We start from the raw sequence: 11,595 nt of genomic DNA, 5'->3' as shown, positions 1-11,595 counted from the left end.
AAATATTAGATATAATTAAAATTTGGAGAATCAATAAGGAGGGTAGTTGAAAGAACACCCCGGCTGTGCTAGTGTTAGCGAACATAGATACCTACATACATACTACATAGGTAATGTTGATTGTGTAGAGTGAAAGGGAAATAAGTAGATTGCTATTGCTGGACTCTCGCAGGACCAAGTTTAAAACCCTTCGTTACATGGACACCAATACACCGACGAGGTCAGTTAGTATCCCAAACCTATCCCAGACTCGCGTTGACCATAGGAATGATGCCATTATCAATTGCCTCGGTTGATCGCCAATCAGACCACGTATGATCTAGAAGACCTAGTGATGAATAGTTAGTCACCTATCGCGAACTGCTGACAGCAAGGATAAGAAACGGTAAACTTACCCCAAGTCTCATCATAATCCTGTATTCCCTGGCGGATATAATAACTGCCCGAAAGCACCCAAATCATCCACCCGGCATGAACACTAGGTAGCCATTCCCTCAGGCATGAGGCATATACTCCCGTATAGGTGGAATCATCTTGCTCGTACCCGAACTCTGTCATCACGACCGGAAGCACATTTACGATGCTCGAGTCGTCCGTCTCTAGGGCATCGAAGCCATCGCTCAACAAGCTAGATGAGAGACTACTGCAGCTTGTAGCAGATGAGTCATAGTTGTGAAGCTCTAGTACAATTTTATCTTCAAAGTCGAAATCGCTCTTCTTGAAGACTGTGCCGTCGCCTAGGTCTGAGGCCGTCGGTATCGGTGAGAGTGTGACATCGTAATTGAGACCTGAGAAGAAGAGGAGTAGGTCTGAGTTGACGGAGTGAACTTGGTTCGCGTTCTCGACCATGTTGCTGTACCATGTTTCCCAGTTGTAGGTGTCGTCTGCAAGTGTCGTGTTGTCGTCAGGGCTGCGAAGTTCGTTGCGCATGCCAATGCTTTTTACGGCTGGCAGGGATTTTACCTGTATCGTATTTGCGTTAGGCATGAGGCTGAAGATGGGAAGGGTATGTAGCTTACGTGCTCGGCCATATACTTCCAACCTCTGTGCCAGTTGCTTACGTTGAAGTAAGTATCTCCGAACCAGGCGTTTCCATCAGTAGTCGAGCAGCACCAACTTGCTTTGGAGACATGGTTGTCTAGATGCACGTAGATACCTTGGTTGTAGCATTCTTCGGCTACTGCGTCGTATACCTAGATACTTTTAATATCGAATGTAATGAGTTCTGAGGGACACGGCTTACCTCCAGTCGTGTAGTATTTTCCCCAAACTGTGGGTTGTTACTGACGATATCGTCGTAGATCTTGGTTCCGTTTGTTTCGCCCAGAGCGTTGATCAAGGACGTTTTGATCGGTACGTCCGCTCCGGTCTCGTAGATGTCATCGATCATTTCGATAGCAAAAGTAAGGCGAATGACATTCATGCCTAGATCCTTGATCTTGCCGACGATGTACTCGATGGATTGATACTGCAGCCCTTCAGGCAACATGGCCACCTCAGCACCAGGCCAGTTGACCCCCGCATAGGTGACATTGTTCCCGTCGGTGTCAACAATCCATCGACCTGAGGTTGATAGAGGAGAAGAAGAAATTGAGGCGACGAGGCCTGGTGCTGCGAGACAGAGCAGTCTGAAGCTGTTGCCAAGATGCATTGTACTAGGTGCTGCCTGAAGTTAGCTCGGTTTGTCCCCTCGGGGTGTTCTGCAAGGACCCTTTATATAAACGCTTTACATGCGACTCCCGGGATTCTGCATAGTGAATGCACATCCCCGAAGCCCCTGATGATGACCGCATGATCAAAGCCAGTTCCTGAGGATGTCGCCAATAAGAACAGTAGCGCAAAGCCTTTTCCGGAGCGGTTGTCTGCAATTCGCGGACATGTCCGTGGATAAGCCTTGATTGTCAGGTTCTTCAGGCGGGGAAATGCAAGACAAACATGTGTCGGTCTACGCAACACGCGTTGCAATATAACCGACTGGGGAGGAGTGCCTGAGCGATATTTGCGGGGAGAAATTATCCGCCTATGGATCTTAAGGTTTCTCCTGTCTTGGATTACTTCAGCATCAACTGCAGATCACAACGATCTTGCACGCTCTGACAGCTACTTACTGGCTAAATTCGTATGCTTCCGAGACTATCTTGTTAACCGAAGACAGTGCACGTAATATTCTATGACTGCTGGCCGGCTAACTGCTCACCCAACAACAGACGATAATTCATTGATAGGGTAATTGGTAAAGAAAATAGAAGAATCAGGTCACTGCAGAGTGTTCTCCGAGCGGGGTTGTATCTGCTGATCTTCTCTTCGTGCAATGACGTGGGCGGTCGTGCTGAAGCTACTTACTAGGGTGCATGCATGCCCCGCCCTGGCGGGTAAGCCATTAGAGGAAATTAACCGATGGAGCTGGCCATTGCTGCAGTAGAGGTGGACTTTTTGAAGCTGCAGGGATCTTGCAAGGAAAGGATTGAAGTACAGCATGGGCTATTCGCATCTTCATGTTCATTCTGTTCGATAATATTTCATTTTGTGCTCGCCTGACTGCCTTCTTATAACCTCACCAATAAAGGAACGTGAAATGGAAGTTCAATGATCCTGCAGGTCTGCAGAGAAACCGAACAAATTATCCATTATTTTATATCATAGTCATGAGCAACTGGATAATGATTGAAACATTCTACCTGGGTAAGAATACCATGCCATGTACTACTGAGTCAACGGTAGGTTGTGGAAAGGCCAGAAACTGGGGCGTGACACTGAAAACATCTTCTCCCAATGATGGACAGGCGCAATATCCTTATTACATCCAGATTTAATATGGTCGTTGATTAGTAGTAACCTAGATCCGAAGCTGACTTGAGATGTCCGCAGTACATACCTGCTCCCTGGTGTAAAGTGAGTGAGTATTTCAAAGGCCGAGCCCTCATGGATTTTGGTCTTGATGGAAGGTCATGTGTGCCTCGGGAAATATTTCGCTCTGAAGATTACAATGCTTAACTTGTAAATGTATATATTATGAGAAGATATCTACTTCATCTAGTGGCTAGAGATATTCGAAGAAATACATGAAGGATGAGAGGATGAAAAGTAGAAGCGCAAGGCATCAGTAAGGCATCAAACAGGCCGAATCGGGCCATCCCACCCATTCCTGTCGCCAACCGGCATCCCATCGACTCGCTCCTTTTCAATTGATCTTCTCCCGTTATCCATCTACTTCACTAGCATCCGAGTAGATGGGATTATTACGATTGTCATCGCTTAGCTACAGGTACTTGCGCGGGTATCTTTATCACTCTTCGGTAACTTTTTCTCCCCGCCTGACACCCCGCGTCCAGAGCCACGGTTAGTGTCAGCCGAGAACCTGCAGTTGCTGACAGCAGAATATCCCACTCCCCTGGTCGTAGCTGCACACTTTAACCCTATTTTAATCGATAATAGGTGCCACGTCTAGTCTAGGTCGTGACATGGTCGTGGTTGAACTGGTGTTCAGACCTTAACATGGGTTGCCTTATGACGTCCCTCTGACCGAGATCAACAACCCTTGCTACAATGCAACCCCACAATATCAGTTTAAGCGCTATGTTCTTTGTCGACATGGGCGTAGAAACGCTGGAAAGAGGCGCCATGAGTGATGGATATTCTGTCCCTTCTCAGTAAGCTTACGGCTTAGCAAGGCAAGCTGACGTGGGTCTTGGCCCCCAAGCTTACCAAGCTGCTGGAGGGGTCTGCCTACATCTACATCCAAGTCGACCCTCATACCCCTCCATCGAATGAACTACTACTTATCAACTTATCTTGGAGGTTGTGGCAGCCACCGCATGACCATGTCCGACCACGTCCTGTCCCGAATTCCAGTTCTCCAGGGCGCCGTGGCCGGCGACTGTGAGATTCTGCACGACTCCAATGATGGACGGTTTCAGCAACGCTTAGCTCGATGGACTGATATCGACCGGAAAGTTCCGGCTGCCATTGTTCTACCTCGCACAGAGAATGACTGTTTGAAGACGGTAAGATGAGCCTTGCAAGTACACGGACGCTGAGATCAGCCATTAACACAGGACATAGGTGCAATGGGCTCTCAAGTCAAACATTCCATTCGTGCCGAAAAGCGGCGGTCATAGTCCCTGGTCAACCATTGGGTCAGAGGGAATCATTATTGATCTCAGTTTGTATTCGGATGTTCGTGTCGATGCGGGTGCGCGAACAGCAACCGTGATTGGCGGTGTTTTGGCCAAGGAAGTGTCTGTGCGTCTAGCAGAAGCGGGTTTTTTCACAGGTATATATGAACCACTGGTTATTGCTCACTCCGACCTATTTGACGTCAATCCTAACATGGTCAATTCACACAGCACTCGGGAATGGCAACAGCGTTGGTGCCATCCCGTACCTGCTTGGTGGCGGGGGCTCGATCACCAATTCCATCACCGGCTTCGGATCGGATCAGATTGTGGCAGCCCGCGTAATCACAGCAAAAGGGGAGCTGGTCGAAGTTACAGAGGGGACGCACCCGGATCTGCTCTGGGCATTGAAAGGGGCTGGTCAATTCTTCGGCCTGGTCACTCAACTCACGGTTCGTGCGCACCCCTTGTCGCTACTGCGGAAACGACAGGGCTTGATATGGGTGGGGGCCTTTATCTTCCCACTTGATCGGGCGGTGGAGGTGGCTCGAGTCATGAAGCAAATCATGGATGATTCCCAACACGCGACGGCGGGCCTCATGATGGCCATTGCCCCGCCACCCGCGCGCGTTCCATCTCTGGTGATTTCCGCCCGTTATACCGGCGATGAGGCCCCGGGGGTGCCGTTCAAGGCTTTGTATGACCTTCAGCCAACCGCTACAATGGGCAGAGATCTGCCTATTCAGAACGTCAATGATGAGCGAGAAGCCCTATGCGCCAAAGGTGACTTCAAGAGGTTTGGTATCGTAGGGTTGCATGAATTTCGCATCGACGGATTCGTTCAGGCCATCGAAGTCTGGAAGAAATTGATCCATGAGTGTCCCGATGCCATAAACTCAGCTTTCAACTTACAGTGGGACTCACGAGCGGTTAAGACGCCCGAGAAGGAGTCTGCCATGTCGTCCCATGATGTCCGCTACTGGCAGTAGGTTTTCTTGGATCGTTTTGATGTTGCGACGCTAACTGTGGATGTATTCAAGAGTCAACATTATCTGGCATACAGATGAAAAGAACAGACACAAGGTCGACAAATACAACGACGAGTGCGTTGCTCTGATGCGGGGCCCGGACGAAACACGGTACATCGACTTCCAGAATGCGACCCGGACGGGTCCTATCCAGCGACGGTATCGCGGGGAAGCTCGGCTCAAAAAGCTTCGACAGCTTAAGAGAGAATGGGACCCTCAGGGTGTGTTTACGAGGCAATTGCTGGATATTGATTGAGTTCAGACGATGCAACGAATTGGACTGGTGATAAAGACAGGTCGTTGTGTCTAGAATTGAGGCCATATGAGACTCAAAGACAGTGATACTGCACTGGGGTTTACCCTCCGGAAATAATCTTTCATCGGCGTAGCTGTGGGCGACATAGGAATGAGAGATATGCCATGTCTCAGACACGCATACTGTCGGTCTCGCGTGTCTCGTAGCCACGACCGTTTTATCCGCGGCGACCCGCGTATCCGCTAGGCATTCAACAAGCTCAATAGACGATTTTGAAAAAGCGTCAGCAATGTGGTAGATTAGCCTTTCAGTCAACGAAAGACTCGCCAGCCTCGTCAGAAAGGTTAGCGATTAGGACCAGAGAGAATAAGAAACAGAAATCAGCTGGCCGGCGGAAGCGCGGTGGTATCCGGCGAAGGCTTATCACGGCAGCTCAGTCGGTTCTCCGATGCTCCCCCGGTGGCCCTAATTTGGCATCGACGAATAGCTGCCATCCTCGCCCGGCTAGTGCCCGATAACACCAGGACTAACCGACGCGACGGCATTAGTTCCTCGATAGCGTGGGAAGACCTTGGAGAGACGCGGCCGATAAGCTGCAGGAGAGCTTTCCGTGGGCTGACCAGTGCCTATCAGCAACTGAGACGCGGTGGACACCCCCGCAATCGCAAGACCGCCTCGACACCGTCCATCCAGGCACCATCGCAACGGCAAACCTGCCTCTCCTCCAATCAAACCATGAATGAGATATTGCTAGCGGCGGTGAGAACAGCAGGTTGGATGTCGCAATTGATTCTCGCATCGTCCCTCACTGCAAGGGGCCCACTCCCGGAGCTCTACGGCGTTATTATTTAAATTTGCCTTCGCGACCTGTCGACCATCAGCCATTGTGTCTGGTTGCAATCGCGCAGATTCTATCTCAACATGTTGGTCCGTCAGCTTGCCTTGGCTCTGGCTATCGCGGCATTGTCCGATGCCATTCCGACATCCATCAAGCATGTTCTCCACGAGAAACGTCACAAGCCCGCATCCGATTGGGTGAAGGGTGCGCGCGTTGAGAGCGATGCGGTCCTCCCTGTGCGCATTGGCCTTGCTCAGAACAACCTGGACAAGGGTTATGATTTTCTGATGGAAGTGTGAGTCTTAACCTACATTCCCTTCTGCCATTGAATCGGTCCTGTATTCAATGAACGACCTTGAAGAATGAAGCATACTGATGTGAATACTGCGCAGGTCGGACCCCAAGTCTTCCAAGTACGGTCAGTACTGGTCGGCAGACGAGGTGCACGACGTCTTTCAGCCATCCGAAGAGGCTGTTGAGGCAGTGAGAGAATGGCTCGTCGCTTCTGGTATCCATCCGTCACGGGTCGTGCACTCCGACAACAAGGGCTGGCTCGCCTTTGACGCCTACGCCCATGAAGCTGAGAGGTTGTTCATGACGGAATTCCACGAGCACGAGAGTGACCGAAGTGCTAAGATCAGAGTCGGATGCGACCAGTAAGTTGAATCCCTTGTCGCGGTTCATGCGATTGTTAATTAGGATCTAGGTACCACGTCCCCGAACACATCCAGAAACACATCGACTACGTCACCCCTGGGGTGAAGCTCACCCAAGTCGTGAAGAGGACCAAGAAAGTCAAGCGTGCCTCCCAACTTGCTCACTCCTCCAAGGCCAAGTCTGCTGCTCAAGGCTCGCAGCCACTTCCTAGCAAGGCCAAGTTCCTGCCTGAAGACCTCCGCGGCTGCGGTTACAACATTACCCCTTCATGCATCAAGGCCTTGTACCAGATCCCCGACGCTAAAACGGCGACCCCGAACAACAGCCTCGGTCTGTACGAGCAGGGTGACTACTTTGCCAAGTCTGACCTCGATCTCTTCTACAAGGAGTATGCGCCTTGGGTTCCCCAGGGTACCTATCCCATCCCGGCCCTGATCGATGGCGCCAATTACTCAGTGCCTTCATGGAGTTCCCTGAACACAGGTGAATCCGACATTGATATTGACATGGCGTGAGTTAGCCCCAGATTATACTATCAGCCCAATACTGATGTAGGGAAGCTACTCCCTCCTCTATCCTCAGCAAGTTACCCTCTACCAGGTTGACGACCAGCTCTACGAACCGGTCGAGGTCGACACAACCAACCTGTTCAACACCTTCTTCGACGCTCTCGACGGTGTAAGTCCATGGCTCATCTTTAACCTTACGCCGCTAACAGCTCCAGTCCTACTGCACCTACAGCGCCTACGGCGAAACTGGCGATGACCCGTCGATCGACCCCGTATACCCTGACCCCCGCCCCGGTGGCTACAAAGGTACCTCCCTATACCACCTTGCCTCCAAACAAACCCACCCTAACCCACGTCAGGAAAACTCCAATGTGGCGTCTACAAGCCCACCAACGTAATCAGCGCCTCCTACGGCCAATCCGAAGCCGACCTCCCCGTCAGCTACACCAAGCGCCAGTGCAACGAGTTCATGAAGCTCGGTCTACAGGGCCACTCCATCCTCTTCGCGTCGGGCGACTACGGCGTCGCATCTTTTGCCGGTGACGGCGACGAGAACGGCTGTCTCGGCCCAGAGGGCAAGATCTTCAACCCCCAGTACCCTTCCAACTGTCCCTATGTCACCTCCGTGGGTGGCACCATGCTGTATGGCTACCAGACCGTCAACGACAGCGAGAGCGTCATGCACGTTAATCTCGGCGGAACCGAAAGCAACTTCAGTACTTCTGGTGGATTTTCGAACTACTTCCCCCAGCCGGCGTATCAGTATGCTGCTGTGGAGCAGTACTTCCAGTCTGCGAATTTGTCGTATCCATACTATTCGGAGTTTGAGGTCGATGTTAACACGACCAAGGGCCTCTATAACCGTCTTGGTCGCGCTTATCCGGATGTTTCGGCCAATGGAGCCCATTTCAGAGCTTATATGGATGGATTCGATTATCATTGGTATGGATCGAGTTTAGCATCGCCTTTGTTTGCGTCGGTTCTTACTTTGGTATGTTGATTATCTTACTTGGTTGCTTGCTTGGGTGGGGATAGTGATGCTGACAACTGTTTCCAGCTTAACGAGGAACGCTTCGCTATCGGCAAGGGTCCCGTCGGATTTGTGAACCCCGTGCTTTATGCTTATCCGCAGGTGCTGAATGATATCACTAATGGTACTAATGCCGGATGTGGAACGTATGGGTTTAGTGCTATTCAGGGGTAAGTGCCAACTATTCGGTCGTTAAGAGTGTGTGCTAATTGAGGAATACAGATGGGATCCCGCTAGTGGCTTGGGTACGCCCAATTACCCCTTGATGAGGGAGCTGTTCCTCTCTTTGCCTTAGGCTCCACGGTGATTTTCTGGATGATAGGTGCTCAAAGGGTGTATATATGTCTGATGTGGAATAGTCACGATGCTAGGATTATGTGTAGACGAGTATGAATGGTTATTTATCCCACTTGTCACTATTGTTAGGATACTCATATTCTGTGTATATGTTGAACTACGTTAAAACGTTCAAGAAATCCGTCAACAAAAGCTGACGATTCGCTGTCTAGTTATAGTCTCATGTATGAACATTATCAAAAAGCCTAGCCCAAGGGATATCAAATAAACATAGGAAAACACTAAACCGATACTATATAACCAACCAAGAAATATATATAGATGAATTAAAACCGCTCATACCTCCCATCCATGTCGACCAAATGCACCGCACTCGTCGAATCCCGCTCCGACCGTGTCGTGTAATCAACGGAGATATTGACTGACTTGGAGATCTTGCTGTTGGTTACCCCCGAGGAGGCACCCCCGTTGTGGTATAGAGAGTTGGTTCGGTCGTAGGTCCGTCGCTGTGTGCTGCCGGGAAGACCCGGAACGTAGTGGTTTATGAAAGCGCGGGCGGCGGGTAGACAGGTCGTCATGATTGCGATTTGGGATTCGATGACGGACCAGTGGATGAGGGGCTGGAGACCAGCTGTATAGAGTTGAGTTAGTGGTGTGGGATTGAATATAATTGAGAAGTGGAGAGGTCGTACCAGTCAGATTTGTGGTCCAGCGGTTTTCCCAGAACACGATCACACGGATGATGGCGATGATGGTTAGACTTAGGGTTTTATTAGCAAGGCGGAATTGCAGTGCATAAGCGGGTTGTGCTTACATGAGACCCATCATGAACATCAGTGCCACAGTGATCTTCTTCATCCAAGGTAGCTGCAGCTTGCTCACTTCGTAGATCGGTAGGAGGACGATGACGACATCGACGAAGATGTTGACAAGGCAGTGGACTAAAACGGCCGCGATGAAATTGATGCATGTGCCGACCCCTTCGTATTCCCCGGTCCAATTATCCCAGTCAAGATGGACTGGCACGCATCGAAGCAGATCCACGAGGGCGAACGTGATACCGATGGCGGCGTTAATGCCGATGAGGATGTATGCGCAAATGCGGAAAACACGGGACTGGAAGATTCGCAGCAGGAAGAGTAGGACGGATATCTTGCAGAGCGAGATTTGGATCTTGTACATCATCGCCAATCCTTCGAAATACTGGAAGACCAATGTAACGTGATGGAAGGGTAAGATATCCCAGGTGTTCATTCCGAATCCATATTTGATCACTGCTTTGTTAGACTATGTCAGGTTTCTGGAAAGATAGTGACTTACTGTATGTATTGACGACAAACAAACCAACTCCCAGTATCTACTAGCTGTTAGAAGCATAACGGTGCCAGGTACTGAAAGAGCGCTTACCCATGCGATCGTGACAGTATAGTCGTCAAGTCCCCAACCACCAGCGAGGTTTGCGACCTTCGCCGCTATCCGAATAAAGAAGAATATCGTGGCAAGGATAGCCGGTGCAAGGGTGGAGGGATCAACAAGAGGGGGGCCCTTCTTGATGGGTTGGTCGCATTCCAATTCATACATATGTCTCGTGACTGCGAAATGTTAGGCATGTCTGAACGACAGTATGAGTGGAGTGTAACTGGATGCTCACTATAGTATTCCAGTGCACTGCAGTTAGATAATGCGCAAGTGACTAGCGACGACTTGCTGGCATCGCCGGTGCACACACATGATGCATCGGTTATGGTGCAATTTGGAGATTCTTGGTGCAAGCAAGACACCTGGGGACATGGTCAATGAAAGCAGAACCCCCAGGGGAGAATCCCACTTACCGCACACTCTGGAAATTCCGTGGCATTCGACGACACGGCGAACACAGACACCGTCAATGCTGCCAATACCGTGAATAACAGCTGATGTATCTTCATTGTGATATGGGATGTAACTCAGAGGAGTAACATCCCAGGACAGAGGCAACAGGCAAACGGGGAAGCCAGTCGGCGGAAAAGGGATTTCTCCCGGTCACCCTTTATAATCAATCTCCCTCGGCATCTACGCCATGTGGATTTCGAAACACCAGTCGATATTCGTCAGGAGCAAGCTTTTTTTTCACACGGGGGCGTGCTTGGCCCGAGTTCCCTTCCCAGTATATGTGTGGTCCAGACTCCCGGTTCGTCCAGCGATCGTTGTGATGGAGAATTCTGAGCGTATCGATTAAATGGACGAGTTGGGTTTGCGTCCCGAAGTGACGCAGCTTGATTTTGTGGATGAACATGCCTTGCACTGGCGGAAGTGTGCGCGATCCATTTTGCATTAGGACCGTGGGTTCAGTGAGACACGGGCGTTTCCACGAGGAGGGGACCAATCCGAGGGGGCATGGCTGGCTGGGCGATCGGATGCAGAACTGCATCCGTCCGGTAGAAACTTTGATTAGAGTGGATCCTACTGCCCGGTCCACTTGAAGCCGGATCTGAGACACCAGTTGGGAATCATCTGCCGATGCCCACCACTCCTCTCCAATCACCTAGCGACGGAGCATTTGGAATGCCGCTTCTCCTGACTCGGAGGAGCCGACGACCCTGTGCGTCTCCCGCGCCCAGCTTGACGCCATGTCGCTTAGAGCCTTGGAGGGACGAAGATGGGGTTCTCATCTCAGCTGGGGGGTATTCTCATGGCTACGAAGGCGAGAGGTCCTGACTCGTCTTGAGTTCTCGGCGCTATCTCGCCTGGATGTAGTTGGTTGCAGTGAAAGCACTAATGTGCAAGTGACTTTGGTGGTGAAACGGAGCCCTATTCATGGGTTGTGGGTGAACTCAAAGAAGGCACGTGGACCGCCTTCCAAGAACTTCCAAGAAAAAGCTCCGA

The 11,595-nt window shown here is 50.6% G+C and overlaps 5 protein-coding genes across 5 annotated transcripts; 2 read left to right on the top strand and 3 right to left on the bottom strand.

Moving 5' to 3' along the window:
- Positions 1-239: 239 nt before the first annotated feature.
- AKAW2_10070S (cellulase family protein) lies at positions 240-1,651 on the bottom strand (the record flags this gene model as incomplete). Its single annotated transcript, XM_041690101.1, has 4 exons — positions 240-328; positions 396-963; positions 1,020-1,193; positions 1,244-1,651. The coding sequence occupies 4 exons, from the start codon at positions 1,649-1,651 to the stop codon at positions 240-242; spliced, it is 1,239 nt and encodes a 412-aa protein (XP_041536790.1).
- A 2,116-nt stretch (positions 1,652-3,767) lies between these two features.
- Positions 3,768-5,399, top strand: AKAW2_10069A (FAD-binding oxidoreductase; the record flags this gene model as incomplete). Its single annotated transcript, XM_041689989.1, has 4 exons — positions 3,768-4,004; positions 4,063-4,273; positions 4,347-5,100; positions 5,156-5,399. The coding sequence occupies 4 exons, from the start codon at positions 3,768-3,770 to the stop codon at positions 5,397-5,399; spliced, it is 1,446 nt and encodes a 481-aa protein (XP_041536789.1).
- A 921-nt stretch (positions 5,400-6,320) lies between these two features.
- AKAW2_10068A (S53 family peptidase) lies at positions 6,321-8,728 on the top strand (the record flags this gene model as incomplete). Its single annotated transcript, XM_041689878.1, has 8 exons — positions 6,321-6,532; positions 6,630-6,893; positions 6,944-7,405; positions 7,455-7,572; positions 7,619-7,709; positions 7,763-8,394; positions 8,461-8,603; positions 8,656-8,728. The coding sequence occupies 8 exons, from the start codon at positions 6,321-6,323 to the stop codon at positions 8,726-8,728; spliced, it is 1,995 nt and encodes a 664-aa protein (XP_041536788.1).
- Positions 8,729-9,056: 328 nt separating this feature from the next.
- AKAW2_10067S (CFEM domain-containing protein) lies at positions 9,057-10,658 on the bottom strand (the record flags this gene model as incomplete). Its single annotated transcript, XM_041689767.1, has 7 exons — positions 9,057-9,361; positions 9,423-9,490; positions 9,545-10,004; positions 10,051-10,087; positions 10,138-10,322; positions 10,382-10,511; positions 10,563-10,658. 7 exons carry the CDS (start codon positions 10,656-10,658, stop codon positions 9,057-9,059), a joined length of 1,281 nt encoding a protein of 426 aa, XP_041536787.1.
- Positions 10,659-10,765: 107 nt separating this feature from the next.
- On the bottom strand, positions 10,766-11,140 carry AKAW2_10066S (uncharacterized protein; the record flags this gene model as incomplete). Its single annotated transcript, XM_041689656.1, has 1 exon — positions 10,766-11,140. One exon carries the CDS (start codon positions 11,138-11,140, stop codon positions 10,766-10,768), a length of 375 nt encoding a protein of 124 aa, XP_041536786.1.
- Between the last annotated feature and the right edge of the window lie 455 nt (positions 11,141-11,595).

Source organism: Aspergillus luchuensis, chromosome 1 (assembly GCF_016861625.1).
Source record: "Aspergillus luchuensis IFO 4308 DNA, chromosome 1, nearly complete sequence".
NCBI classification, from domain to species: domain Eukaryota; kingdom Fungi; phylum Ascomycota; class Eurotiomycetes; order Eurotiales; family Aspergillaceae; genus Aspergillus; species Aspergillus luchuensis.
Note: the sequence above shows the minus strand (reverse complement) of the source record. Positions and strands in the feature narration are given on the sequence as shown.